Here is a 27,232-nt window from a genome sequence, read left to right on the forward strand (position 1 = left end):
TTCGAACGCTCTTCGTCGTAACTGACTGGATACCACTTTAGTATATACAAATAAGCGTGTTTGAAGACTATTTAGAAGTACTTCGACTTTAATAGACGACATAATTATACACTGAAGCGGATCTTATTAAAGTGGATTTTGTATTACTCTTGTATCTTTAGCTATATTCCGGGAATCGGTTAAAATTTTCCACCAACGTACGCACGTATAAATATGATGCGTATTGCCGTTCTCATCACTCCAAGCGGTGCAACCCTTAGTACAGGTACTGTACTCGAATTATTTTCTATTTCCAATTTTTTACTCATATTTAGGAATGTCGTATGAATATCAACATCACATTCAAGTATTATGATTATGTGTATTTTCGTCAATTTACGAAAAGAATCCGTGGATGTTTTAATGAGAGAAACTTTTAGAATGTTTTTTTTTTCTCTTTCTGCCACATATTCTCTCTTACTCACCCTCCCTCTCGCGCTCGCTCTCTCCCTTTACCTCTCTCTCTCCTTCTACTTCTCTCTCCCCCTCTATCTTTCCCAGCTCTATCTTATTCTTTATTTCTCTCTCAACAACCAAATTACATTAAATTAGCTTCAAAATTATCATTACTTTGACCTATACTCTCTTTTTTACTCTTTTACTTGTTTCAGTCATTTGACTGCGGCCATGCTGGAACACCGCCTTTAGTCGAGCAACTCGACCCCGGGACTTATTCGTTGTAAGCCCAGTACTTATTCTATCGGTCTCTTTTTGCCGAACCACTAAGTGACGGGGACATAAACACACCAGCATCGGTTGTCAAGCAATGCTAGGGGGACAGACACAGACACACAAACATACACGCACACACATATATATATATACATATATACGACGGGCTTCTTTCAGTTTACGTCTACCAAATCTACTCACAAGGCTTTGGTCGGCCCGAGGCTATAGTAGAAAACACTTGCCCAAGATGCCACGCAGTGGGACTGAACGTGGAACCATGTGGCTGGTAGGCAAGATACTTACCACACAGCCACTCCTGCGCAAGCTACTTACCACACAGCCACTCCTGCGCCTATATATCATATATTACGCGTTATATATCATATATTACGCGTTATATCCTACGCGTTCTCAACATTGTCAGTAAAATAATATACTATCGGAGGTGCAATTGCTAGAAGCTGAATGCGACATTCCCGGCACGAAAAACCTTCAGCGACCGGATTAGCAAATAGTTTCGCGGGAATTGCCTGGTGAAAGACTAGCTGGTAGGCTTCAAGGGATCACCAGGGAAGACATCACATACAAAGTTTAAATATCAAGGACGATACGAAACACGAAAATTGTGTTGCCAGTACTAAATGGATATATTTAAACACGAGAAAACGAAAATGGCTATCTACAAAATTATTCCGAATATTTCTCGCTAATTATTCTTATATATATATATATATCTGTGTGTGTGTGTATGTATGTATATATATATATATACAGTTCATACCGTCCTGTTTTCTCTGACTTAAGTTTCCTGGTGTAGGTGCTGTCCTTTATTCACCCACCTGTTTCCGTATTTCCTATTTCTTTCATTCATCCTTTTGTGATGATTCATGAATTTTTAAGTTTTAGTATATCCATGTTCAAATACATGTCTTTTTCGTCTCGGAATGGTCGTCAATACGAGGAATGTAACCATTCTCTCATAACGCGAGGCAGGACTGAAAATGCATAGAATTCTCATATTCAATTTGCTTTTAACTATTGCAATTGGCGAACCGCTAAGTTATTTTATCGATCTCCTTTGGCGAACCGCTAAGTTATTTTATCGATCACGCTTGGCGAACCGCTAAGTTATTTTATCGATCTCGATTGGTGAACCGCTAGGCTATTTTATCGATATCCTTTGGTGAACAGCTAATTTATTTATCGATCAACTTTGGCGAACCGGTAAGTTATACTATTGATAACGTTTGGCGAACTGCTAAGCTATTTTTCGATCCCTTATAGCGAACCGCTACGTTATTTTATCGTTCACATTCAGCGAACCACTGGGTTATTTTATCGATCTCCTTTGGCGCTTATTCGTTCATTCCACTCTTCGTTCTTTCTTTCACCCTCTCTCACATTTCTTTGCCTTCTTTTCTTACTCACTTTTCACTTCACTATGTCCCTGTCATTCTTTTCGTCTCTCCTTAATTCTTCTGTCCATCCGCTTCTGCAACTCTCTCTCTCTCTCTCTCTTCTCTTCTCCTTCCTTCATTCTTTTGTTCCCCTTTTTCTCTCTCTTCTCTTCCCACGTGACCGACACACCAGACTGTTAGCTCTCTCTTTTTGAGTCTGACCGTGGTCATGGCAACATCGATATTCCTCTCTGTGTTTGTGAAATCTAGTATGCCTGCCGTAAGGCTTCATTTCCACACACGCCAGCTTAATTCAATTCCTTCCCAGTCGAAAGACACCTGTTATATCCTGTTATTATTATTATTATTATTATTATTATTATTATTATTATTATTATTATTATTATTATTATTATTGTTATTGTTATTATTATTATTATTATTATTATTATTATTATTATTATTATTATTATTATTATTGAGTGAGCGAGCAGAGCATGCCATCAAAGTGACACTGGGGTAAAATATACGAAGCCCAGTATACCCATCATGACTACCCGTCTGATAAGGGTACACCAGGCACATGCATCACAACCATATGTGCGCGACATGGTGATCTCATATCAAGATAAACAGCACATGACCTTGCAGGTGGAGCCCAGTTAGAATTTTCTTCAGATCGAGTAACCCATCCCGCTCAAAAGGTCCCTGAATAAGGGTTGTTTAAGGACGTTGAACGAAACACCCATGTTTCCAGAGGTGATTTATTCAAACCCCAAAGAATCCTTCTCAACACATGGTTATGATGCTCCCCCACTACTTCTGCTCGTGATCAGAGATGCACATATCGTCAGCCACTAAGGGACATGCTCAACTGGTTACGGTCAAACAACTGACAAGCAAATCTGTGGTATTGAGCAGAATATTTGCTGTAGCCCATCTTTTATACCAAGACAAAACAATGTACATGATAACACTTCCAATCAGTTAAGATCAGAAGCCATGAGAGCTACTGCCTGGTACTGCATCAGGGCATTTATTATTATTATTATTATTATTATTATTATTATTATTATTATTATTATTATTATTACTTTTTTTTTCTTCTTTCAAATTTGCTTCCATTTCTTGCCGAGTGTCTTCCCGACTCCTAGGGCAAAGAAACTCATAGCATACATTGGTAGGCCATTAAACCAAACTCAATAGTTCGTTCATTTTTTTTTTTTTTTTTTTAAAGTTAAATTAAAATACATGAGCAGCAACAGTTCTCACATCGACAATGCTCTTCTCAATACGTGTGATGTACCAGTTAAGACAATCTTTTGCACTTCTTGCAGGATGGTAAGCCAGGGATCATTCTCATATAATTTTCGGTCCCCTTCTTGATCATTCCTAGTGCTCCTACGATCACTGGTATTGTAACCGCCTTGAGATGCCACATTTTCTCATTTCAATGAGTAGGTCTTTATATTTTCTGAGCTTGTCAAACTCTTTCGCTGAGATATTATGATCACAGGGGATGCTTATTATTATTATTATTATTATTATTATTATTATTATTATTATTATTATTATTATTATTATTATTATTGTTGTTATTTTTATTGTATTTTGTATTTATATTTGTGTAACGTTGTCTGTTTTTCCGTCCTTGTTTTCGTATACATTCGATGCTTTCTTCCAAGGAATCTAATGCTCTTTGCTTAGTTTTTCCTTGGGGCTGGCTGGATTAGAGCAATCTCAAAATTAATCAGCCGAAATTGCGAGGATGATCCGGTTCTTGACTGAGGATAGAAAGCTATGAGTGACCCGTCCTTGTTATTTTGTATCGTCTATCTGAATGTTTTGTTCTTCCTTTTTCTATCACCTAGTTGTCCGGATATTTTGCGTTCTTGTCCCATTTTGTATTATATATATATAGCGACGTACGTACACTTTGTTCTCTTTTATATATATATATATATTATATATATATATATATATATATATATATATATATATATATATATATATACATACATACATACATACATACATACATACATACATACATACATACATACATACATATATAAGCACACTTTCTTATTGTTGATGGGTGCTTAATATTTGACACATTTCCGTTCATGGAAATCATAATCATGTATAATTAATATTTGGTAAATGTATTTCGTGTTTTTGTACAAATTTTTGTTGATTTAACTCCCAAAATAACGGGTAATATTTCACACAGCTTTCTGAAATAAAATATTTACAAACCACACTCTTTTTGTCTTTACAGAAAATACAAGAAATATTTCTCTCACTTAGAAAGCTGTCTTCACAGTTTCAAACAATATTTCCAAGAATTTGGAGGAAAATAAGAAAATGGAGCCAAATAATAGTGCCAATGTTTGTACTAGAATTTTAGAAGAAACAAATATTAAAATGGTGAATGTTTATTTTCCAGTAATAGTGTATCTCGGAATTGCAATGATACTTGGATCAATTGGAAATTGCTTTGTATCATATATATACTATTATAAATTTGATGAGACAGCTACGCATATATTCACTGTAGCACTCTCCATATGTGATTTTCTAACTTGCGTAATATGTATACCTATGGACATTATAGTTCTATATTTTCCCTACACTTTTCACAGTGATACTGCATGCCGTGTTATACGTTATGCGGTAGCTATAGCAATAATCAACTCGGCTTTGATTGTGTTCATTATAGCAGTTGATAGATACATTCTCATATGTCGACCTCTTAAGCAAAATATTTCCGTTAAAAACTCGAAAAAAATTCTAGTATTTTTAACAATTTGCGCATTAGTTCTTTGTATGCCAGCATTTTTTGTACACAGCAAACAAAACAAAATGTTGGAACAATGTGGAAATATTGGAGAAATGTGTTCACTTTCTCCCTATATAAATGGCACAATGTATCCTTTAGTTTATTATACTTTCGGATTGACAGCTTCCTCTGGTGTATTTATAACTTTTGTGGTTATATACTTATTAATTGGAATGCGCATTTGGAAAATTTACAAAGCGAAGAAAAAAAGAGCAAATCATGAAGTTTACACAACTTGTACCATTTCCAAATCTGAAATTCTTTTTACCGATACTAGTTCTTCAGAGAAGCGATCTACCTCTTTTGCGCGTCTTAAAAAACGATCAATGCCACCAGCTCGGTCTAGTTTAATATTTTTCATCATCACTTTGGTCTGGATTATCGCCTATATACCACATTTCGGCGGAGTATTCTGGAGGTTGTTTGTTAAAGATTTTGATGACGTTTCAAGTGATAAAGATCTAGTGATTAACAAGTTTTTGTCCTATTCTTTTTATCTCAGCCCTGCTCTTCACCCATACATCTATGGACTTTTCAGTCGACAGTTTCGTAATGAATTGCTGGTCTCATTTCGCAAAATTTCCCAACCATGTAAAGAAAAAAATATCGAAACTCGTTGAATTCACCACCATATAACCATTCACAAGTGAAATATGTCACCTAAAATGAACACTACAAGTTCTTCCCAGTTTAAAATATATAGAAGCTAAGAAGTTTTTTCTTTTTTTTTTTTTCATCTTTCACTTGAACAACTGGTATACACGATTCGCCATATAAAAGAATTTTACTTCAACATTTAAGAGTTATTATAAAAGAAATAAAACGTTCAGAATATGAACTAATTAAACTACACTGAACTAATTAAAGGGTATTTGGTGAGTACTGCGTGTCTGCATATACATATGTGCGTGTGTGCTTGTGTGTGTGTATGTATATGTGCGCGCGCATGTATTTATCCATAGAACATTGAATTAAACAATAAACTTTGTTGCTCCCATGAACAGCGATGAAGCCACTTAATAGATGATATCTTTAACCAAATGACGTGCAAGAAATAGTAGCCGAATTGATTTCAGACTGCACCGTAACATCTTTAAAGAACAAAGTACACATTGTGAATGAAGTTCGCGATTTAATCAGACAAGGAAATGAAATAGTAATGAGATTCTCATAACGAAAGGGTAACTACTCATGTTCAGTCTATATTGCTTCCAGCTATGCACATTTCAGAAAAGAAGCAAGGAGGTACCTTCACATACATACACAGACACAGACGCACACACACACACACACACACACACACACACACACACACACACACACACACACACACACACACACACACACACACACACACACAGAGTACACGGATGCACGAGGCGCGTCACATCTCATGAGGCATCCTTACTCACCTGGTATCCTTAAATTGCCAAATCTGCTACCGTGAGAAAATGAGCACATTTCGCAATGTCTGCGCTGCCTGGAGAAATATCCGTTATAAGAACCCTACGTTGCTGAAACATCACTCCTTGCAACACGCCGATTAACTTAAGCTAACATTCTGACTACCCTATCACGTAAGTTATTTAATGAAGAAGCAAGAGATGCTGCTAAAATAGTTAAAACAAAGACGTGACTTCAACTGATGCAATAAACGCTCTCAACAAGAAGCCATTTTCAGTTTCTATTAAATTCTTTTATACCGATCCTGAACGTTGGATGATAAGGATTTGTTCATCCCCAACGAAAGTTTATATAATGTGTATTAAATTATGTCTATTAAATAAATACAACTCCAAACATTATTGCTAAGAGTTTTTTTTTCTTTGTTTGTTCACCCACACACACACACATCACAGACACAAACACATACGCACACGCACATATGTCAACCCATGTATTTATATATATATATATATATATATATATATATATATATATATATTATATATATATATATAAGTCCATGCTGCTTGTTCTTCAGTAGAGGTTTCTAAGACATCAAGAGAAAAAATTTGTTTCGGTCATAGCTTGTCACTGATTTTGGTTCAGTTTTAATTTATTAGTCTTGTTTATCAAATCTAAAACTAGAGAATTGTGTCTATTAGGAAAAGGCAGGAAAGAGTTGACAGAACATAATGGGTATAGTCATAAAACTTGTCAAGATTATTTTGAAGTAGTATAAAGTAACTGGCTATAATGAGGTTGGCTAGTGTAAGATCTCAAAACAAGATGTTAATTACCAGTTAAAGGGGCAAGACGCTAATAAAACCAATAATGATAATACAGAGGAAATTTTACCATGGGGTACTATAGGAGATTATTTCAAACAATATTGTTATGTTGTATAAAGATAAAATTTAGGGTTATCAAGAAAAATATTATAACCAAATGATAAATTTTGAATAATTTTGACAGAACATATTGGGTATAGTCATAAAACTTGTCAAGATTATTTGGAAGTAGTATAAAGTAACTGGCTATAATGAGGTTGGGTAGTATAAGATCTCAAAACAAGATGTTAATTACCAGTTAAAGGGGAAATACGCTAATAATACCAATGATGATAATACAGAGGAAATGTTTTCATGGGGTACTATAGGTGATTAATTTAAACAATCTTGTTACGTTGTTTAAAGATAAAGTTTAGGGTTATCAAGAAAAATATTATAACCAAATGATAAATTTTGAATAATTTTGAATACATAACTAAATTTTCAACAACGGAGAGAGAATATTTATTTGTGAAGTAACAGTGCCCTGAATGGTGTCATGTAAAAAACTGCCTTTTAGGATGTTGGTAATCACGTCCATTTTGAATGCGAATACATGTGCATACACGAGCTTATACGAGACTTCAAAATTAGTAGATAAACACATTTGGGGCATCATCTCATTTAGTGATTTCTGTCTTCCTGATTTCCTTTGCGTTAGCCTTGCTATGTTGGGATAATTAGCTTTCAGTATTGATTAAATGCATTATACGTGAATATTCACGCGTACCGAAATATGAAAATACGAAAATATTGAAACGTATACTGTTGAATGCAACATGTAACACACACCGAATTTTGTAGATATAAGTACTTGTATCTCGTATAATTCATTATGCTTTCACAAGTAGTGAGCATGTATTAGTCCATAAAATACATTTCGCAATATATCTGGTATCTTGTATATATGCTATGTATAAGTTGCACATAAGTATGCAGTTTAGAAATCCAATGAGTATATGTCTCCTATTTATATTGTCCACATCCGCAATTTTCCAGTTACATCTTAAATTCGCCTAGGTTAAATAGATGGGATAGAGGTCAAGACATCATTCTTGGCACTTCGTAATTTAAGTTACTTGCACGTGCAATGAAATGTTTCTTTCTTGATGTCCAAATGTTCGCTGTTGATGATTTGGTGTTAAATTCCTCAGTGGTACAAGGGTGGCAACTGCGGCCTTGTCCCTAATATTTACTGGCAATGATACACCCGCTTCCTTGTGGGTTTCCCACGCTCCTGAAAATACAAGAAATATCTTTCTGAATTAATCAAAACACTGTAGCCTCAAACGACATATCCAAGTGCTTGGAGAAAAAGAAAATGGACCAAAACACTAGTTTATCGACGGTGTTAAGATCTTTGAAGAACTAAACATAAAAATGGTGAATTATTATTTTGGTGTAATAATTTATCTTTTGGTGTAATAATTTATTCAATGGCACTTGGAACAACTGGAAATTGCTTTGTATCATATATATACTATTAGAAATTTGATGAAACAGCCAAGCATGTGTTCATTGCAGCATTCGCTGTATGCGATTTCTTGGCTTGCAAAGTATTTATACCTCTGGAAATGATGGTTCTACATTTTCCAATAATTCTCAGTGATGTTGCATGCCGTGTTATACGTCTTGTGCTAGCTGTAACAATATTCATCGTTTGATTGCACTCAATAGAAACTTGCTTATATGTCGGTCTCTTAAAAACAAATTTCCCTTCAGAAATTCTAACAAAATTCTAGCATGTTCTACAATTTGCCCTTTTTTCTCCAGTATACCAACATTTTTTGTGTACAGCAGAAGAAATTAAAACTGTGGGAGAATGTGGGAAAATTGGAGAAGTGTGTTCATTTTCTAGCTATTTAGAAGGGACAACATATTCTTTAGTTGAAAAAGATAAATACATATCTTGTAGACGTTGCAAATGATAAAGAACAAGTGATTTACAAATTATTAACATATTCCTTTGCTAACTTCATTTCGCAAAATTTTCCAGTTATGAGAATGACAAAATATCAGAACTCCTTGAACTGAACATTTTATGATCATTCACAGATGTTTTATATTACTTAAAATGAACACTACAAGTTCTTGCCTGTTTAAAATATTTAAAAATTAATAAATTTTTCTTTGTTTGTTTGCTTTTTAGCAATTGCAAACATGATTCGCCATAAAAGACAATGATTTTTGAATATCTAAATATTATATTTAAACAAATAAAGCGTTTTCAGACTACATAACTACATGAACCTTACCAAAAGGCTATCTGGTAAGAAGCTTGCTTCCCAACCACATGATTCCGGATTCAGTCCAACTGCGAGTCACCTTGGGCAAACGTATTCTGCTATAGCCTTGAGTCGACCAAAGCCTTGTGAGTGGATTTGGTAGACGGAAACTGAAAAGAAGCCAGTCGTATGTGTGTGTGTATGTGTGTGTTTCTGTGTCTGTGTTTGTCTCTCCTACCATCACTTGACAACCGGTGTTGGCGTGCTGAAATTCCTTCTATATCAACTATTCCTTTAAATAGAGATTCTTGTCTTTTAGTCTCGCAGCAGACGTACTTGGTACTGTTAGACTAAGATTCGTAACGTGTGAATCTTACAAATGTAGGGCTATGCTTCACCTGACATTCCGCATCATGGCCAACGTCAGATAATGTGATCGCCATTACACACATGCACAACACATACGCACGCGCTCTCTGTACCTCGCGCGCGCAGAGAGAGTTATGCAAATTAATTCGGTTAATTGATATACATTGATATAGCTTACTTGATAAGAGATATTGGTGTCCCTATATGGTTAGATTAATTAACTTTTGTAGTGCCATAGTCTCTTGAGACTATGGCTCTACAACCAGCCAGGAACAGTCTTAGCTACATTTGCGGCACCTGCCAGAGGGAGTGTTTGTCCAGGATAGGACTACACAGCCACAGGAAATGTATCAGGACATGAGATATAAAAGCCGGACTAGACTACAAAAAAAAAAAAGATGCGCAACTCCATTGTCTCCCGAGACAGAAAGGATGCCAATTAACTTTTAATTGTAACAGGATGAGTGACGTATTAAAATTATATTTACTTGCGAAATGTGTTGAGTCTCTCATGAGAAGAGTAACGAAACGTCTACTAGTACTGCTGGTGGTATGTATATGCTTATAATATTAATGATTTTCTTATTGCTTAGCTCCGTAATCGAAGCTGATCCAACAAATCAAACATCAAAAACAATTCACCAGTGATCATGTTGTCTCTCTTTTCTTTTTTTTTTTCAGGAGTTGTATTTCCTGAACCATCTTTTCTAACATAACTTAATATATTGTTCTCTCTCTGTCTCTGTCTCTGTCTCTCTCTCTATCTCTCGAGACTTCAAAATTAGTAGATACACACATTAGGGCATCATCACATTTAATTATTTCTTTCGATCAAATTTCTCTTGAGTTGGCCTTGCTATGTTGGGGTAATTAGCTTTCAATATCGCACGAATATTGTGATATTTGTGATAGCACGAATAAGAATACAAAAATACGTAAAAACAATAATGATAATAATAATAGCAACAAAAACAGGACGTCACAGACAAGCGTCTTTTCGACAGGACGAATATATATATATAATTCTGAGCTTACACTCATCAAATGAGCATGCTATGTACTTTAGTTTAAAACACTCACAGGAATCAAATCTTACTGCTGTGATAGATTCGCACGTAGAGTATCTCGGGAAAGTAAATAAAAACAAAAGGAAAATCTTACGTACAAGAAAGATAAATTATGCAGGATTTGTAACTCATAAATCAAGCACGAGGAGTTATCTCCCTTGAATGAGTTTGCGTATCCAGTTGGAAGACCGAAAATTATTGTTTGAAGAATAAGAATGCAAAGTGGGATGCAGGGAGAAATGTGGAAAAAGGGGTTGGAATTAAGCTAGCAAGGAAGGAAGGAAAGAAGGAAGGAAGGATGGGAGGAGTATCACAAGTCAAGACAACAATATTAAATGGTTGAATGGCTCTCGGAATGTCGTCTCTGAGAAATGGAGAGAAAGGTGGAATTTATTCAACAACTGCTCTTTCCTGCCTCTCCGACGCTGAACAAAGGCAATTATCTCGATCAGTGGTTCTCCACTAAAATATTATTAGTAAAGATTCTTTGCCGCTGCCTCTTTTTTAACGACAAGACAAATTATAGTATGCATGTATATAAATTGTGGAGGCACATGGCCTAGTGGTTAGAGCAACGGACTCGCGGTCGAGGGATCGCCGGTTCGAATCTCAGACCGTTTATGAGCGAAACAGCTAAGCACCACGCAGCTCCGGTAGAAGGTAATGGTGAGCTTCTGCTGACACTTTCACCACAACTTTCTCTCACCCTTTTCTCCGGCATCTTGCCGCTCACCTGCGACGGACCGGCGTCCCGTCCAGCTGGGGAACCTATACGCCAATGAAACCGGGAAACCGACCCTTATGAGCTAGGCATGGCTCGAGAAAGAACAAACATGTATATAAATTATTCCTTCTTCTGGTAAGTTTAAAAGGCTCGATACCACTTTTATTTTATTAAATACAGTTTATCTACATACTTTTCAAACCTGGCAGGCTTTCCCGTCGGGACCACAGACTTTGAAGTAAAGATTCCATCTGGGTTTGAGAGGAAAATACCCGTCCACAGCAGCCAGCCACACCACTTCTTTTGCTATATAGACCGGCAAGAGAAAAAATAACTGCCCTTTTTTGTCAAAGAAAGGTAGATCGTCGATTCCCACTATTGACTTGGTTGACAGCCGGATTCGTCCTACATGAAACAAGTGTTCAGCTTAAACCCAAGAGTCAGCAATGCTCAGGCACTGGACAAATGCATACAGAATAGTTTCGTGTCTCGACGTGCAGCTTGGCCAGGCCCGGTTACGTGGCACTTCCATGCTTGTAGAGTTTATCTCGAAATGGCAATGCCCTTCATCCAGTAAAAGGTAAAAGATTTATGGGTCCCGCGTTGGAAAGTCCTCAGGAACGAACAAGCCATTGATCCACAATGGAGGTCAGAGTCCCGCCCAGAATGTTGCTGCCGATGGTGCCGGTGCTGCTATTGCTGCTGATACTGCTGGTGATTTTGTGAGCTTCTGTGTCTGGCCTATCATTTGTTCTTGCTGCGCCTATCGGTGTTGTTGATGTTGTTGTTGTTGCTGCTGCTGCTGCTGTTGTTGTTGTTGTTGTTGGTTTTATTGCTGCTGATGCTGTTATTGCTACTGATACTGCTACAAATACTTTTAATAAAGTCTGCAAAATTGTTTAAAAAACGTTGGCGAACAAAGATGATTTCATCCTCAAAACATCTTCCTCTCTCCTCTCTTCTTGACTCGGAGACGAAAACGACGCCATTTTGAAGTCATTTTTGATATCTACAAAAATATCGTTCTGCAAAGACCCTGTGAGATTTTATGATTCAATGCGACCATGAGATAGAAAATAGGAAGCCAGACATAGTCTTACTTGAGAAAGAAAGCAAACTATACTGGATCATAGATATAGCACGCCCAGCTGACGACAAGGTATGCGGTAAGGAAGAAAGAAAAGCTTGGGAGGTAAAGCAGTTATGGTCGATGAAAAAGGTGGTAGTGGTACCAGTAATTGTCGGAGCCTTGGGAACAGTGAGTAAAAATCTCGAGAAGTACATGGAACAAATAGGGGCTGCAATAAGGGTGGAACACTTGCAGGAAACAGCACTGCTTGTACCCGCTCGAATACTCCCAAAGTTTCTCGAAAATTATATAAAATTTGTTACTTTAGTTCACAGGTAGTGAACAGCTGCCAATGTAAAACATCTTTAGCGATAGAAGCTATGCAAAAGCAATGATAATAATAATAATAATAATAATAATAATAATAATAATAATAATAATAATAATAATAATAATTGTAATAATAATAATAATAATAATAATAATAGTAATAGTAATAATAATAATAATAATAATAATAATAATAATAATAATAATAATAATAATAATAATGATAATAATAATAATAATAAAAATAATAATGATAATAATAATAATAATAATAATGATAATAATAATAATAATATCATCATCATTATTATTATTATTATTATTATTATTATTATTATTATTATTATTATTATAAATATGCAAAAACCGTTTTATGCATATATACACAGTTGGTGCGTAAATTTATCAATTACATATAGATCCAATTATTTATACATACTTGTACATATTGACATTTATAAACTACATAATGTCGCCTCCGCACACACGTACACACACACACATACACATACAAACACGCACATACACACATGTACACACGACACACAACACACGCGCGCGCGAGCATGTACACATACACATGCAAACACACACATACACACACACACACAAATCACGTGTCGCAAGTAAAGTAGGACAAAATAAAAACAAAGAGACTTAGAAGCAACACACACGAAAGAAGCAAATAATCCTTTAGTTTAAATCACCACTAATCTGTCATGCCTGGAGTTATGTCAACCAAAATTCGCTCTGTAAGACTCTTGCGATTACGATATGAGAAACATCCATTCAAAGGACTCGGAGGCGGTGTTCTGTCCAAAAGTTAACTCGAAACAAACAGACTCGTCTCCTAATCCCAATGTTGTTTTAATGGTCAGAAGCCAAAACTCAACGAGGCGTCATCTATATCGGATCAATCGTCGCCCAGGTGAACAAGATCTAGACAGGGCACGAAAAGTTTGCAACTAGTTCAAACCTTCCCAGCAAATGAGTCTGAAAGTCTTCCACAATAGAACAAGTTTTCTCAAGGCCCTCGCAAATCAACAGGCAAAGACTATGTCAGTCATTGAAGAAAAATCTTTGCAGGAAGATATAAGCTAAGAGCATAAGATTCCTTAGAAAAAAGCATCGAATGTATACGAAACAAGGACGAAAAAACAGACGATGTTACACGACTATAAATACAAAAATACAATAAAGAATCAAAAAACAATAATAATAATAATAATAATAATAATATAATAATAATAATAATAATAATAACAGGACATGGCAACAGGCGTCTTTCGACTGGGGACGAATTGAATTCAGCTGGTGTGTGTAGTAATGAAGCCTTACGGCAGAGGGAAGAATGTCGATGTGACAGTGACCGAGGTCAGACACAAAAAGGGCTAGCAGTCGGCCAACGGTCACGTGAGAAGAGAAGAGAGAGAAAAAGAGAAACAAAGGAATTGAGGAGGAGGAGATGAGAGAGAGAGAGTGTGTAGAAGTAGATAGACAGAAGAATCAAGGAGTGGCGAGAAAAAAAGAGAGAGACAGGGACATAGCGAAGTGTAGAGTGAGTAAGAAAGGCAAAGAAATGTGAGAGTGAGGGGGAGAGAGTGTTGAAAAAGTCGTACAAAATTTAGTGAAATGTGTACTTACATATAAGAGAACAAAACATCCGGACAACTAGGTGATACAAAATAGGACAACAAAACATCCAGATAGGCGATACAAAAAACACACGGACGGGACATTCGAAGCCTTTTATCTTCAGTCAAGAACCGGATCATCCCCGCAATTTCGGCTGATTAATCTCGAGATTGCGCCAATCTGGCCAGCCCCAAGGAAACACTAAGCTAAGAGCATTAGATTCCATGGAAAAAAGCATCGAACGTATACGAAACAAGGACGGAAAAACAGACGATGTTACACGAATATAAATACAAAAATACGATAAAAAAACAAAACAAAATCTAATACTAATAATAATAATAAAAGGACATATATATAATTGAGATTCAGATGAATTAGGTACTTAAGTTGAAGCACCAAACATTAGTGCGGTACTATCCGTACAACCTCAAAATAAGTGAATGAAATCAAACAAGCAACAGGATATCCAGAGGTGATGCAGTACGACCGTTTCAAGCGGCTCCTTTTAATTGAACAATGCAATCATTACATCAATTTAAATGCAGGGCTATTCTCAGCTGCATAAATAAATAAATAGAATTTTTTTTTAATCAGTCGGACATATTAATATAATTTTGCTTAAATACTCTAATAGAGTAAGAAGTCATCAGGAAAAAAAATTTGTTTGGGTCATAGTTTGTCACTGATTTTGGTTCAGTTTTAAGTTATTAGTCTTGTTTATCAAATCTAAAACTAGAGAATTGTGTCTATTAGGAAAAGGCAGGAAAGAGTTGACAGAACATAATGGGTATAGTCATAAAACTTGTCAAGATTATTTTGAAGTAGTATAAAGTAACTGGCTATAATGAAGTTGGCTAGTGTAAGATCTCAAAACAAGATGTTAATTACGAGTTAAGGGGGCAAGACGCTAATAAAACCAATAATGATAATACAGAGGAAACTTTACCAAGGGGTACGATAGGAGATTATTTCAAACAATATTGTTATGTTGTATAAAGATAAAATTTAGGGTTATCAAGAAAAATATTATAACCAAATGATAAATTTTGAATGATTTTGAATGCATACCAAAATTTTCAAAAACGGAGAGAGAAAATTTATTTGTGGAATAACAGTGCCTTCAATGGTGTCATGTCAAAAATTGCCTTTTAGGATGTTGGTAAACGCGTCCAATTTTGATGCGAATACATGTGCATACACGAGCTTATACGAGACTTCAAATTTAGTAGATAAACACATTTGGGGCATCATCTAATTTAGTGATTTCTGTCTTCCTGATTTCCTTTGCGTTAGCCTTGCTATGTTGGGATAATTAGCTTTCAGTATTGATTAAATGCATAATACGTGAATATTCACGCGTACCGAAATATGAAAATACAAAAATATTGAAACGTATACTATTGAATGCAACATGTAGCACACACCGCATTTTGTAGATATAAGTACTTGAGTATCGTATAATTAATTATGCTTTCACAAGTAGTGAGCATGTATTAGTCGATAAAATACGTTTCGCAATATATCTGGTATCTTGTATATATGCTATGTATAAGTTGCACATAAGTATGCAGTTTAGAAATCAAATGAGTATATGTCTTCTATTTATATTGTCCACATCCGCAATTTTCCAGTTACATCATAAATTCGCCTAGTTTAAATAGATGGGATAGAGGTCAAGGCGTCATTCTTGGCACTTCGTAATTTAAGTTACTTGCACGTGCAATGAAATGTTTCTTTCTTGATGTCCAAATGTTCGCTGTGGTACAAGGGTGGCAACTGCGGCCTCGTCCCTAGTATTTACTGGCAATGATGCACCTGCTTCCTTGTGGGTTTCCCACGCTCCTGAAAATACAAGAAATATTTTTCTCAATTAATCAAAACACTGTCTTCGTAGCCCCAAACGACATATCCAAGTGTTATTAACCTATTCTTTTCATCTCAGCTCTGCTCTTATTTAGGGACTTTTCAGTCGACACTACAACCAGCCAGTATTTGTCCAGGATAGGACTACACAGCCACAGCAGGAAATGTATCAGGACATGAAATATAAAAGCCGGACTAGACTACAAAAAAAAAAAAAGATGCGCAACTCCATTGTCTCCCAGACAGAAAGGATGCCAATTAACTTTTAATTGTAACAGGATGTGTGATGTATTAAAATTATATTTACTTGTGAAATGTGTTGAGTCTCTCATGAGAAGAGTAACGAAACGTCTACTAATACTGCTGGTGGTATGTATACGCTTATAATATTAATGATTTTCTTATTGCTTAGCTCCGTAATCGAAGCTGATCCAACAAATCAATCATCAAAAACAATTCATTAATGATCATGTTGTCTCTCTTTTCTTTCTTTTTTTCAGGGGTTGTATTTCCTGAACCATCTTTTCTAACATAACGTAATATATTGTTCTATCTCTCTCTCTCTCTCTCTTTCTCTCTCTCTCTCCTCGTCAATTTTAGCATGTTTTGCTATTGTTGGTGGTGGTGGTGTTGAGCTCCATAGATCAAAGAACATTAATAATTATATGTCTCACTACTTTATCCACTCAAACATCTATCAAATCACATTTACTCGGGATATTATATAAATCAGATATAGTTTATCCTCAGGTCAGTCCTAATCCAACAAATCTCTGATCAACGACACTCTCTTCACAACCATTCCACCTTTTCTTTGAGTTAGGATGTTATATGAGAGAAAATTGTTTTCTGTTTCTAGCAGTTTGAGGGACTAGGCACAAGATTTAACATTCGCTGCATATAAATCAATTGCTACTCTTACTGTGTTGCGTCTTTTCAACTGCCATTGCTGTATTTAAATGTCCCTATCACAGTCAAAACCTAGTGAAATTAGACAACTTGGAATTCAAGTCCATCTAAATACTCCTAAGTCCATATAAGGCATTGATAGCAACCTTTCACTTTTCCTTTTTTTCTGTGTTTCCTTACAGATATACAAATAGTCCGTAAGGTTTATCCGAATATTGGAACTTTTTCACTAGTCTCTTCAGAATTGCCTAGACGATTCCGCATTAAAAAAACGCTATATTGGTCCAAATGATTTTTCTGTTAGAATACTATTCTAAATTTATTCAGTTAGACTTCTAACAAACTAAAATGCTTAGCGGCATTGCGTACGTCTGCACAATCTGAGTTCAAATTCCGCTGAGTTCAACTTTGCCTTTTATCCTTTCGAGGTCGATAAATTAAGTAGCAGTGAAACACTGGGGGGTCGACGTAATCGACTAGTCCCCTCTCCCAACATTTCAGGCCTTGTACTTGTCGTAGATAGGATTTCTTACTCAACATTTAGGAATGTCATCTGAATATCAACATCACATTCAACTATTATGATTATGTGTATTTTTGTCATTTTACGAAAAGAGCTCATATATGTTTTAGTGACAGAAAATTTTCTCATGCTTTTTTTTTTTTTTCTCCATCTCCCATATTCTCTGTCGACTTTTATCTGTCGACTTTTATCTCTCCCCCTCTCTTTCCCTGTCTATCCTTCTCTCTCTATCTCTGTCCCTCTCTCTCTCTCTCTGTCTTTCTCTCCCTCTTTCCCCCTCTCTTTCCCTCTCTCCCTGCTTTATCTCCCTCTCTGTCTCCTTTTTATGTCTCTCTCATAACAAATTTCATTTAAATTAGCTACAAAATTACCATTACTTTGACCTATATCATATATTACTTTAATTTGTTTATTCTACGTATTGTCAACTGTGTCATTAAAATAATATGCTAATGTATCTTTCCCGGCTCTTGAAACCTTCAGTGACCAGATTAGCAAATAGTTATGCGGGAATTGCTTGGTGAAAGACTAATTGGTAGGTTTCAAGGCAAGACATCGCATATGAAGTTTAAATATCAAGAACGATACGAAACACAAAAACTGCATTGCCAGTACTAAAGAACATTTTATCGTTCCTGGAGACCTTGTGGGCTTGACAACACATCACATTTCTATTTTTGACGGATTGCAGCGGCTGTCTTCTAATTTATTCCGAAAAATTCTTACTAATTTTTCTTGCATATATATACAGATCACACCGTCCCGTTTTGTCTAACGTTCCTGTAGTCTTCTATTCACCCACCTGTTTTCGTATTTTCTGTTTGTTTCATTCATCATTTTGTGATGAAATATGAATTCTTTAAGATTTAGTATATTCGTGTTCAAATACACGTTTCCTCTCGGAATAGCCGTCAATGCAAGGAAAATAACTATTCGTTCGCGATGTGAGGCAGGGTTGAAAATTAAGAACTACAAGAAAATATACTCACAGAACTCTCATATTCAATTTCCTTTTATCTATTGCGATATATTTCCAATTGCTAGTGCGTGTTGATTAAGTATAGCACTATTTCATTTGTTTTCGAAACCTTCAGCACGATATAACCTATAACTTATTAAATCGATATATCACGAAGAGAGTCATTAATTGAAATTAAAGATGAAATTATTTACCATCTGGCAGTAATATATAGAATCTTTATTTTACTTCTTCATAGAACGTTGATAGTTTAGGAATCAAAGAAAACAGAGAACGTCCTTAGTGCTTGCATACAGAGTAATAATCGTTGAATAGCATTATCTCTCGTAAAAATGTATTAAAGTTGCAAATAATGTTAACGTCATTTTGATTTCATCTGCATTTTTCGATATATTTTTACTAACTATGCGTTTATATAAGAAAAAAAAACGTCACTCTTTTCAAACCTAGCCAGGCTCATGGGCCCGGTTTCCCGGTTTCTGTTGCGTATGTGTTCCTCCCAGCTGGACGGGACGCCAGTCCATCGCATCGTTACTCAAGAAACAGGAAGAGAGAGTGAGAGAAAGTTGTGGCGAAAGAGTACAACAAATTCGCAAGGAAACTTGGCATTAACCCTGAATTAGATGAAGAACCTAAAAGCACTGTCATCAAGCAGACTGCAAAAAGAACGGGCAGAAACAAATTGGGGAGCGGTAGAGCCCGAAGCTTCTGCATGGACAGTATATACTTCGAAGTCGAAATACTGATGTAGACCAAGCAGCAAACCATCAGTGGCTGAGAAGTTCAGGACTGAAAGCACAGACTGAAGGTTTCATATTGGCGGCACAAGATCAAAGCTTGCTTACCAAAAGCTACCAGCTAACGTTCTTCAAAACGGTTCTAACCCTAAATGCAGATTCTGCGATAAATTTCACTTAACAATAGACCATCTTGTCTCAGGATGTCCTGTGCTGATACCAAACGTATACAAAATCGCCAGGATAGGGTAGGACAGAATTTACATTGGAAAATATGTAAACACCACAAAATCAGCACTCCTGCTTACTGGTATGAACATGATCCTGAACCAGTCGATGAAGGTATAAATGTCACTATCCTACCAGATAACATTCAAAACCAAATGTTTTGGAGAAGTACACATCTGGAGCAAAGACAAGGAGCATAAGAAGGATGCTGAATGGTTGCAAGAACTTAAACAAACAGTAGTCTGTCCAAAACAGGCAGAACTAGTCATTTCTGTTAGGCAAATGAAGGAAATCAACAAAAAATGGTCAAACGGACTACAAGACTGTTCAGATGGAATTCAAGGCTACTGGATCAAGAGATTTGATGAATGTCATGCACGAATAGCTACACAACTCAACATCTTGTTACATGCCGGCTAAATAACACCAGAGTGATTGACAATGGGTAGGACAGTGCTGTGCTTGAAAAACATCGATAAAGGCAATACGGTATGAACGTGATGTCTCAGGATGTCCTGTGCTGATACCAAACGTATACAAAATCGCCAGGATAGGGTAGGACAGAATTTACATTGGAAAATATGTAAACACTACAAAATCAGCACTCCTGCTTACTGTAATGAACATGATCCTGAACCAGTCGATGAAGGAAAAAATTTCACTATCCTCTGGGATTTTCTGTCAACAGCGACACAACGTTCCAGGTTAATCGGCCATACATAGTCATTAAAGACAGGGAAGAAAATATCTGTATACTAATAGATGTAAGTAAAGGAATTTGACAAATCCAGTAAATATAAAGACTTGGAAATTGAAATACAAAAGACGTGGCGTTAGAAGCTGTGCAAAGACAATAAAGACCAAAGAATGAAGGGTTACCACGAGGAGGGGGTTATTCAGAGTGGATTAGAAGAGATTCTACAAAGAAATAAATGGAGAGAGTACAGATGAAAAGTTGATACCAGATAACATTCAAAACCAAATGTTTTGGAGTGACATCTGGAGCAATGACAAGAACCATAAGAAGGATGCTGAATGGTTGCAAGAACTTAAACAAACAGTACTCTGTCCAAAACAGGCAGAACTAGTCATTTCAGTTAGGGAAATGAAGGAAATCAACAAAAAATGGGCAAAAGGACTGCAAGACAGTTCAGAGGGAATTCAAGGCTACTGGATCAAAAGATTTGATGAATGTCATGCACGAATAGTTGCACAACTCAACATCTTGTTACATGCCGGCTAAATAACACCAGAGTAATTGACAATGGGTAGGACAGTGCTGTGCTTGAAAAAACATCGATAAAGGCAATACGGTAGACAATTACAGGCCGATATCCTGCTTGCCACCTATGTGGAAATTATTGACTGGAATACTCGCAGAGTCAATGTACGAACATATGGTGGGGAAATGGAATCCTGCCACATGAGCAGAAGAGTTGCAAGCCTAAGTGCAGGGGCACCAGGGATCAACTCCGTGTAGACAAAAATGTACTTTGAGACTGCAAGAGGAGGTAAACTAACTTGGCCATGTCATGGATCGATTATCGTAAGGCGTATGATATGATCCCACATTCTTGGGTTATGGAACGTATGGACCTACTTTCTATTGCATCAAATGTTGAGCGATTACTTGGAAAAGGTAAGGCGAATTGGGGGACGAAGTTGACAGCAAATGGAAGAAGTTTAGGGACAGTAGAAATCAGGAAAGACATCTTCAAAGGGAACTGCCTGTCACCACTGATCTTTGTACTGTACATGATACCACTAACACTGATTCTGAGGAAAGCAAAGGCTGTGTATGTATTCAAAAGCCGCCAACAAATGTCAACCACTTATTATTCATGGATGACCTCAAACTTTATGGTAAAGATGAATCCCAAGTCAGTTCGTTCGTTGATACGGTGTATACTTTCAGTGCTGACATCAAAATGGAGTTCGGACTGAAAAAGTATGGTGCGTTAGTCTTGAAGAGAGGCAAAATCAAATGTATGGACGAGCTAGCGATACTGCCGGGGAAGGTTATGAAGCAGATAGAAGATACGGGCTATAAGTACCTGGGGATTTGGGAAATGGATAAATTGATGGAGAAAGAAATGACAGAAAGATTTAAAGTGGAGTACTTGCGCAGACTGAGACTGATCCTTAAGTTAAAATTAAACGTACGGAATAAGATTGAAGCTATCAACACCTGGGCAGTTTCACTACTTAGATATGGAGCAGAGGTAATTGCATGGACAGCAGACTAATTAAACAGCTTAAACAGAATGACAAGGAAGTTGTTGACTAGATATGGGATACTCCATCCAAAACGTAACACAGAGAGACTGTATGTACCGAGAAAAAGGAGGAGAAAGAGGACTGATTTGATGCGAACACAGCATTAGAGCAGAGGAAAACAGCATAGCATGCTATGTAAAATATGCCACAGAACCACTATTATTGGACGTAAGAAGGTCAGGCTTGTGTATGATGGAAGATTGCAAAGATAAAGCACTGTATAAGCACTTTGAGAGTGAATGAAACTGAAAGTAGGTGGACAAAGAAAGAATGCATGGACAATTTCATAGGGATGTTGATGATAAGACAGAGAGAGAAAAAGATGGCTATGGATGACTAAAAGTGATTTAAAACCGGAAACAGAATCCCTAATCTCTGCTGTCGAAGAGCATGCATCAAGAACGAATTACATCAAATACAGAATACACAACACATTGGATAATGATAAGTGCAGACTTTGTAGACAAAGTAGTGAAACCTGTGGCATATTACTAGTCAATGCATGCCATTGGATGCTTTGCAACAAGTATGGACTTAACAGAGCAAAAACGTGGTACGCGCATTAAACCATGAGATAGAGAGTAGGAAACTAGACAAAGTGTTAATTGAGAAAGAAAGCAAACGATGCTGGATATAGCATGCACAGCTGACAACAAGGTATACAATAAGGAAGAAAAGTGTCGATAGATATGACAGGTTAACTTGAGAGGTTAAGCAATTGCGGTCGATGGAAAAGGTGGTAGTACTACGAATAACTGTCGGAACCCTGGTAAGAATGAAAAAGAGAGATTCCTTAATACAGACAGCAAGACTGTTCAGCAAAGATATAGGATGGAATTTGGCATAGATAAGAATGCAATATTTGTCATGAAAGGGGGATAGGCAGTCAAAAGCTAATGGATCCAATGACGAGATGGCCAGACATTAAAATCACCGAGAGAAGTAGGGAGTTATAAGTATCTAGGAGTATTAGATCTGACAGAGTACTAATTATAGAAACGGAAACGAAAATTGAGAAGGAGTACATCAGAAGGATAAGGAAGTTTATGAAATCAAAACTAAATTGTCCGAAACTAGTGAAGGCTTTAAATACGTGGATAGTATCTTTACTTAGATACTCAGCAGTTTTTGTAGATTGGACAAAACTACATTAGCAAAGTTAGACAGAAGAATTGTTAATGAATTCAATATGAATGGAGGACTCCATCCAACACAGGAGTAGCAAGATTATACTTGGCTAGAAAGGAAGTGGAAGTGGGATAATATCAGTAGAAGACTGTGTGGAGTTAGCTAGAGTAGATATAGACTCCTACGTAGATAATAGTAAAGAATGTTTAGAGAGCTACTTCAATCACAGCAAGACATAGGGAAAAAAAAAACAAACAAAGTTAAAAGCCAGAAAAACAAACAAAAGACTGGCAGGAGAAGGCTTTGCATGGTAGATTCCCAAAGATGATTGTAGCAAATAGTAGTAGTGAGACATGATTATGGTTGCAGAAAGGACAGCTGAAACGAGAGACAGAAAGTTTGTTAGAAGCAGCACAAGATCAAGTATCAAGGATTAATTGGATAAAAAACTCAAACAGACAAAAATTAAGTGCATTCCCAATGTAGGTTATGCAAATCAAAAGAGGGATGTGTTACTCATATAGTAAGTGAATGTATTATGCTGGCACAGAAAGAATATATGGAACGGGCATGTCAACCTAGAGCCAACATTCAGACTGACATAGTAACAGAAAGCCTAATTTAGAAGTAGTAGACAGTACCAATTAATTGACTTTACAGTCCCAAGTTATGAAAAAATAAATATGAGAGGTATAGAAAAATAACAAAGTTCCAGGACCTAGCTATTAGATTACAGAGACTGTGAAAAGTGCGGGAAAAATGTATCCCAGTAGTTATAGGTACAACAGAAACTATACCTACAGATTTGTACAGATGAGGAGAGGAGACAGGCATAAAACCCATTTAGTGCAGCTGCAGAAAACAGTGTTATTATACATACATACATACATACATACATACATACATACGTACATACATACATACATACATGCATACAAACATACATACATACATTCGGCTTTTTCTCCCCAAAGTCTTTCTTAAGCCAATATTTAGATGCTATTACATATAACTTTATCTACTTCGGCTTTAACCATTAAAAACGAATTATTTCACACGAAATCTCACCAATATGCAGTTCTCACTTATAAGAACAAAGTATCGAAAATGGATGGAGAAATTTGAAAGATTATTTTGGTCCAATGGCAGAACGTCTATCATATTTGCAACACGTGTAGGTTCGAGACCCAAGAATAGAATTCATCCTTCCAAATGGTATTTTTAACCATAATTCTATTATTTACTGCTTAATGTTCTTCGGATTCAACCATTAACAACGAGCACACACATACACAGAAGCACATACTTATATGGCTTATTCACTAGCTCTTCCCAATATATGATTGATATCGAAAATTTAGCAATTTCACAGTGTATATTCACAAATATTCGTTCATAAATATCATGCGTAATTAATATTTGATAAATGTATTTCTTGTTTTTGTACAAATCTTTGTTGACATTATTTACATTATTTACACATGTCGGATATTTCTCCTCTTCTTGTATGTTGTTAACGTAACGTTTCGGCTGATATACCCTCCAGTCTTCATCGGTTTTAAGGAAGGATAGGAAAATAGTAGATTTACAAGCCCCAAAATCCAACCAGCCGAAACGTTATGTTAACAACAAACACGATGAGGACAAATACCCGTCAAAAGTAAATAATGTAAATAACGTACATAATTCCTTATTTCTAAAATGTAGAACTGAGCCGACATTACATTTCAATGGAGACACAGGGACACTTCAACAAAAACTAGCTCGTCTTTCAAACCATCTAACTTTCCAAGTATGGATTCAGGACGTCCGTATACACCACGAAGAAATTATCAAGCTCAATAACAATCTATTAAGCAACAACTACCCCAAAAACATATTATCCACTCCAGTTATGAAAAGAGAGAATGAAACCAATAAACTGTTCACAGTCTGTCTACCCTATGTGAAAGACCTCTCCGAAAAGATACAAAAGATATGTGGCCCATATGACGTCAGGACAGTATTCAAGAGTAATACAACACTTCGCAAATATCTCCTTCGAGAAAAACACTCAACAGAAGAGAATATGACCAAACATTGCGTGTACTCCATCCCATGCAGCTGTGGCAGATTATATAAGGGCGAAACATGCTGCTCCTTCAAAGTAGGGATAGAGAAACATAGCAAAGCTGTGACACGAGGAGATTTTGATAAATCGGGTATAGCTGATCATGTATGGAAAAATGGAGACCACCTACCCCTGTGGGATGAAGTTAAAATGATAGACAGAGAACACATCTGGAAAATACGAAGCAGCACATATGCTAGGACACAACAATCTCCTAAGCAGACCGAGTGCAGATATGAATAGCATAAGAAAATATTAGATTTATAAGCCCTAAAATTCACTCCATAATTGCCCACAGGCATATGGCGTAGTGGATAAGTGTGCGGGCTACTAACCCCAAGATTCCGAGTTCGACTCCAGACAGTGACCTGGATAATAATAATAACATCAAAATTTCCCCGAGACACCTGATGAAGGCTGGAGGGTATATCAGCCGAAACGTTGTGTTAACTACGCCATATGTCCGCGGGTAATTATGGAGTGAATTTTAGGGCTTATAAATCTAATGTTTTCTTATGCTATCTTGACTGATATCCGTCAAATGTAAATAATGTACATAATTCCACATCTCTTAAATATAGAACTGTAAAATCTGTTAACTTAACTCTCGATGTAAAGCAGAATTTTTCATAAAGTCTGTTGGAATAAACTGTTTACAAACAACTTTTCTTTGTCTTTCCAGGAAGTACGAGGTCTACAATCGCAAATCATAACACTTTCCTCAAAGTTTCAAACAATATTAAGAAAATGGAGCAAAACAACAGTGTCAACATTTGCGTTATTATTTTAGAAGAACTAAATACTAAAATGGTGGATGTTTATTTTCCAGTGATAACGTATCTCGGAATTTCAATGGCACTTGGAGCAATTGGAAATTGCTTTGTATCATACATATACTATTATAAATTTGATGAGACAGCCATGCATATGTTCATTATAGCACTCTCGGTGTGTGATTTTCTAACTTGCATAATATGTATACCTATGGACATTGTAGTTCTACGTTTTCCCTATACATTTCACAGTGATGTTGCATGTCGTGTGATACGTGGTGTGATAGCTGCAGCAATAATCAATTCAGCTTTCATTGTGTTTGTTATAGCAGTCGATAGATACATTCTCATATGTCGACCCCTTAAGCAAAATATTTCCGTTAAGAATTCAAAAACAATTTTAGCATGTTTAACAATCATCGCGTTCATTTTGTCTGCACCAGCATTTTTTGTATCCGGCACACAAAACAAAATGGTGGAACAATGTGGCGATATTGGAGGATTTTGTGCATTTTCTCCTTATATAAATGGCACAATAATTTTTTTTCCTTATTACACTGCTGCATCAACCGTTTGCTGTTGTATGTTTATCATTCTTTTCATTATATACATATTAATTGGAATGCGCATTTGGAAAATTTACAAAGCGAAGAAAAATAAAGCAAATCAGTTTCGTGAAGCCTTCACAACTCCTAACATTTCCAAACCTGAAGGTCAGTCTACAGATATTAGTTCTACCGCTTTTGCGCGTCTTAGAAGGGAACCAGTGCCACCAGCTTGGGCTAGTTTAATACTCTTCGTTATCACCTTGATCTGGATTATCAGTTACATACCACATTTCATTGGAGTATACTGGAGGTTGTTTGTTGAAGATTTTGATGACGTTGCAAGTGATAAAGATCTAGTGATTCACAAGTTTTTATTCTATTCTTCTTATCTCAGCTCTGCTCTTAACCCGTATATCTACGGGGTTTTCAATCGGCAGTTTCGGAATGAATTACTTGCTTTATTTCACAACATTTTCCAGCAATGTAAAAAACATAATATCGAAACTCATTGA

At 36.3% G+C, this 27,232-nt stretch overlaps 2 protein-coding genes across 2 annotated transcripts in view; both read left to right on the forward strand.

Annotated features, from left to right (window-relative positions):
• On the forward strand, positions 1 to 27,232 carry LOC115219662 (arg8-vasotocin receptor-like). Its single transcript, XM_036509460.1, has 2 exons — positions 1 to 265; positions 26,082 to 27,232. Exons 1-2 carry the CDS (start codon positions 214 to 216, stop codon positions 27,230 to 27,232), a joined length of 1,203 nt encoding a protein of 400 aa, XP_036365353.1. The 5' UTR covers positions 1 to 213.
• The window catches only part of LOC115219944 (cholecystokinin receptor type A-like), a 72,121-nt gene continuing 61,697 nt past the window's right edge, over positions 16,809 to 27,232 (forward strand). Inside the window, exon 1 of the mRNA XM_036509575.1 lies at positions 16,809 to 16,877. The gene's annotated coding sequence lies outside the window, so the exon portion shown is untranslated. The remainder of the gene's footprint in view (positions 16,878 to 27,232) is intronic.

This window comes from Octopus sinensis, linkage group LG15, assembly GCF_006345805.1.
Source record: "Octopus sinensis linkage group LG15, ASM634580v1, whole genome shotgun sequence".
NCBI lineage: Eukaryota > Metazoa > Mollusca > Cephalopoda > Octopoda > Octopodidae > Octopus > Octopus sinensis.

Excerpts from the sequence above, each read along its gene's own strand:
- LOC115219662 (XM_036509460.1), top strand. The coding sequence starts at position 214 with ATGATGCGTATTGCCGTTCTCATCACTCCAAGCGGTGCAACCCTTAGT. Across the intron at positions 266-26,081 it reads CGGTGCAACCCTTAGTACAG|GAAGTACGAGGTCTACAATC; the intron begins GTACTGTACTCG and ends TTGTCTTTCCAG.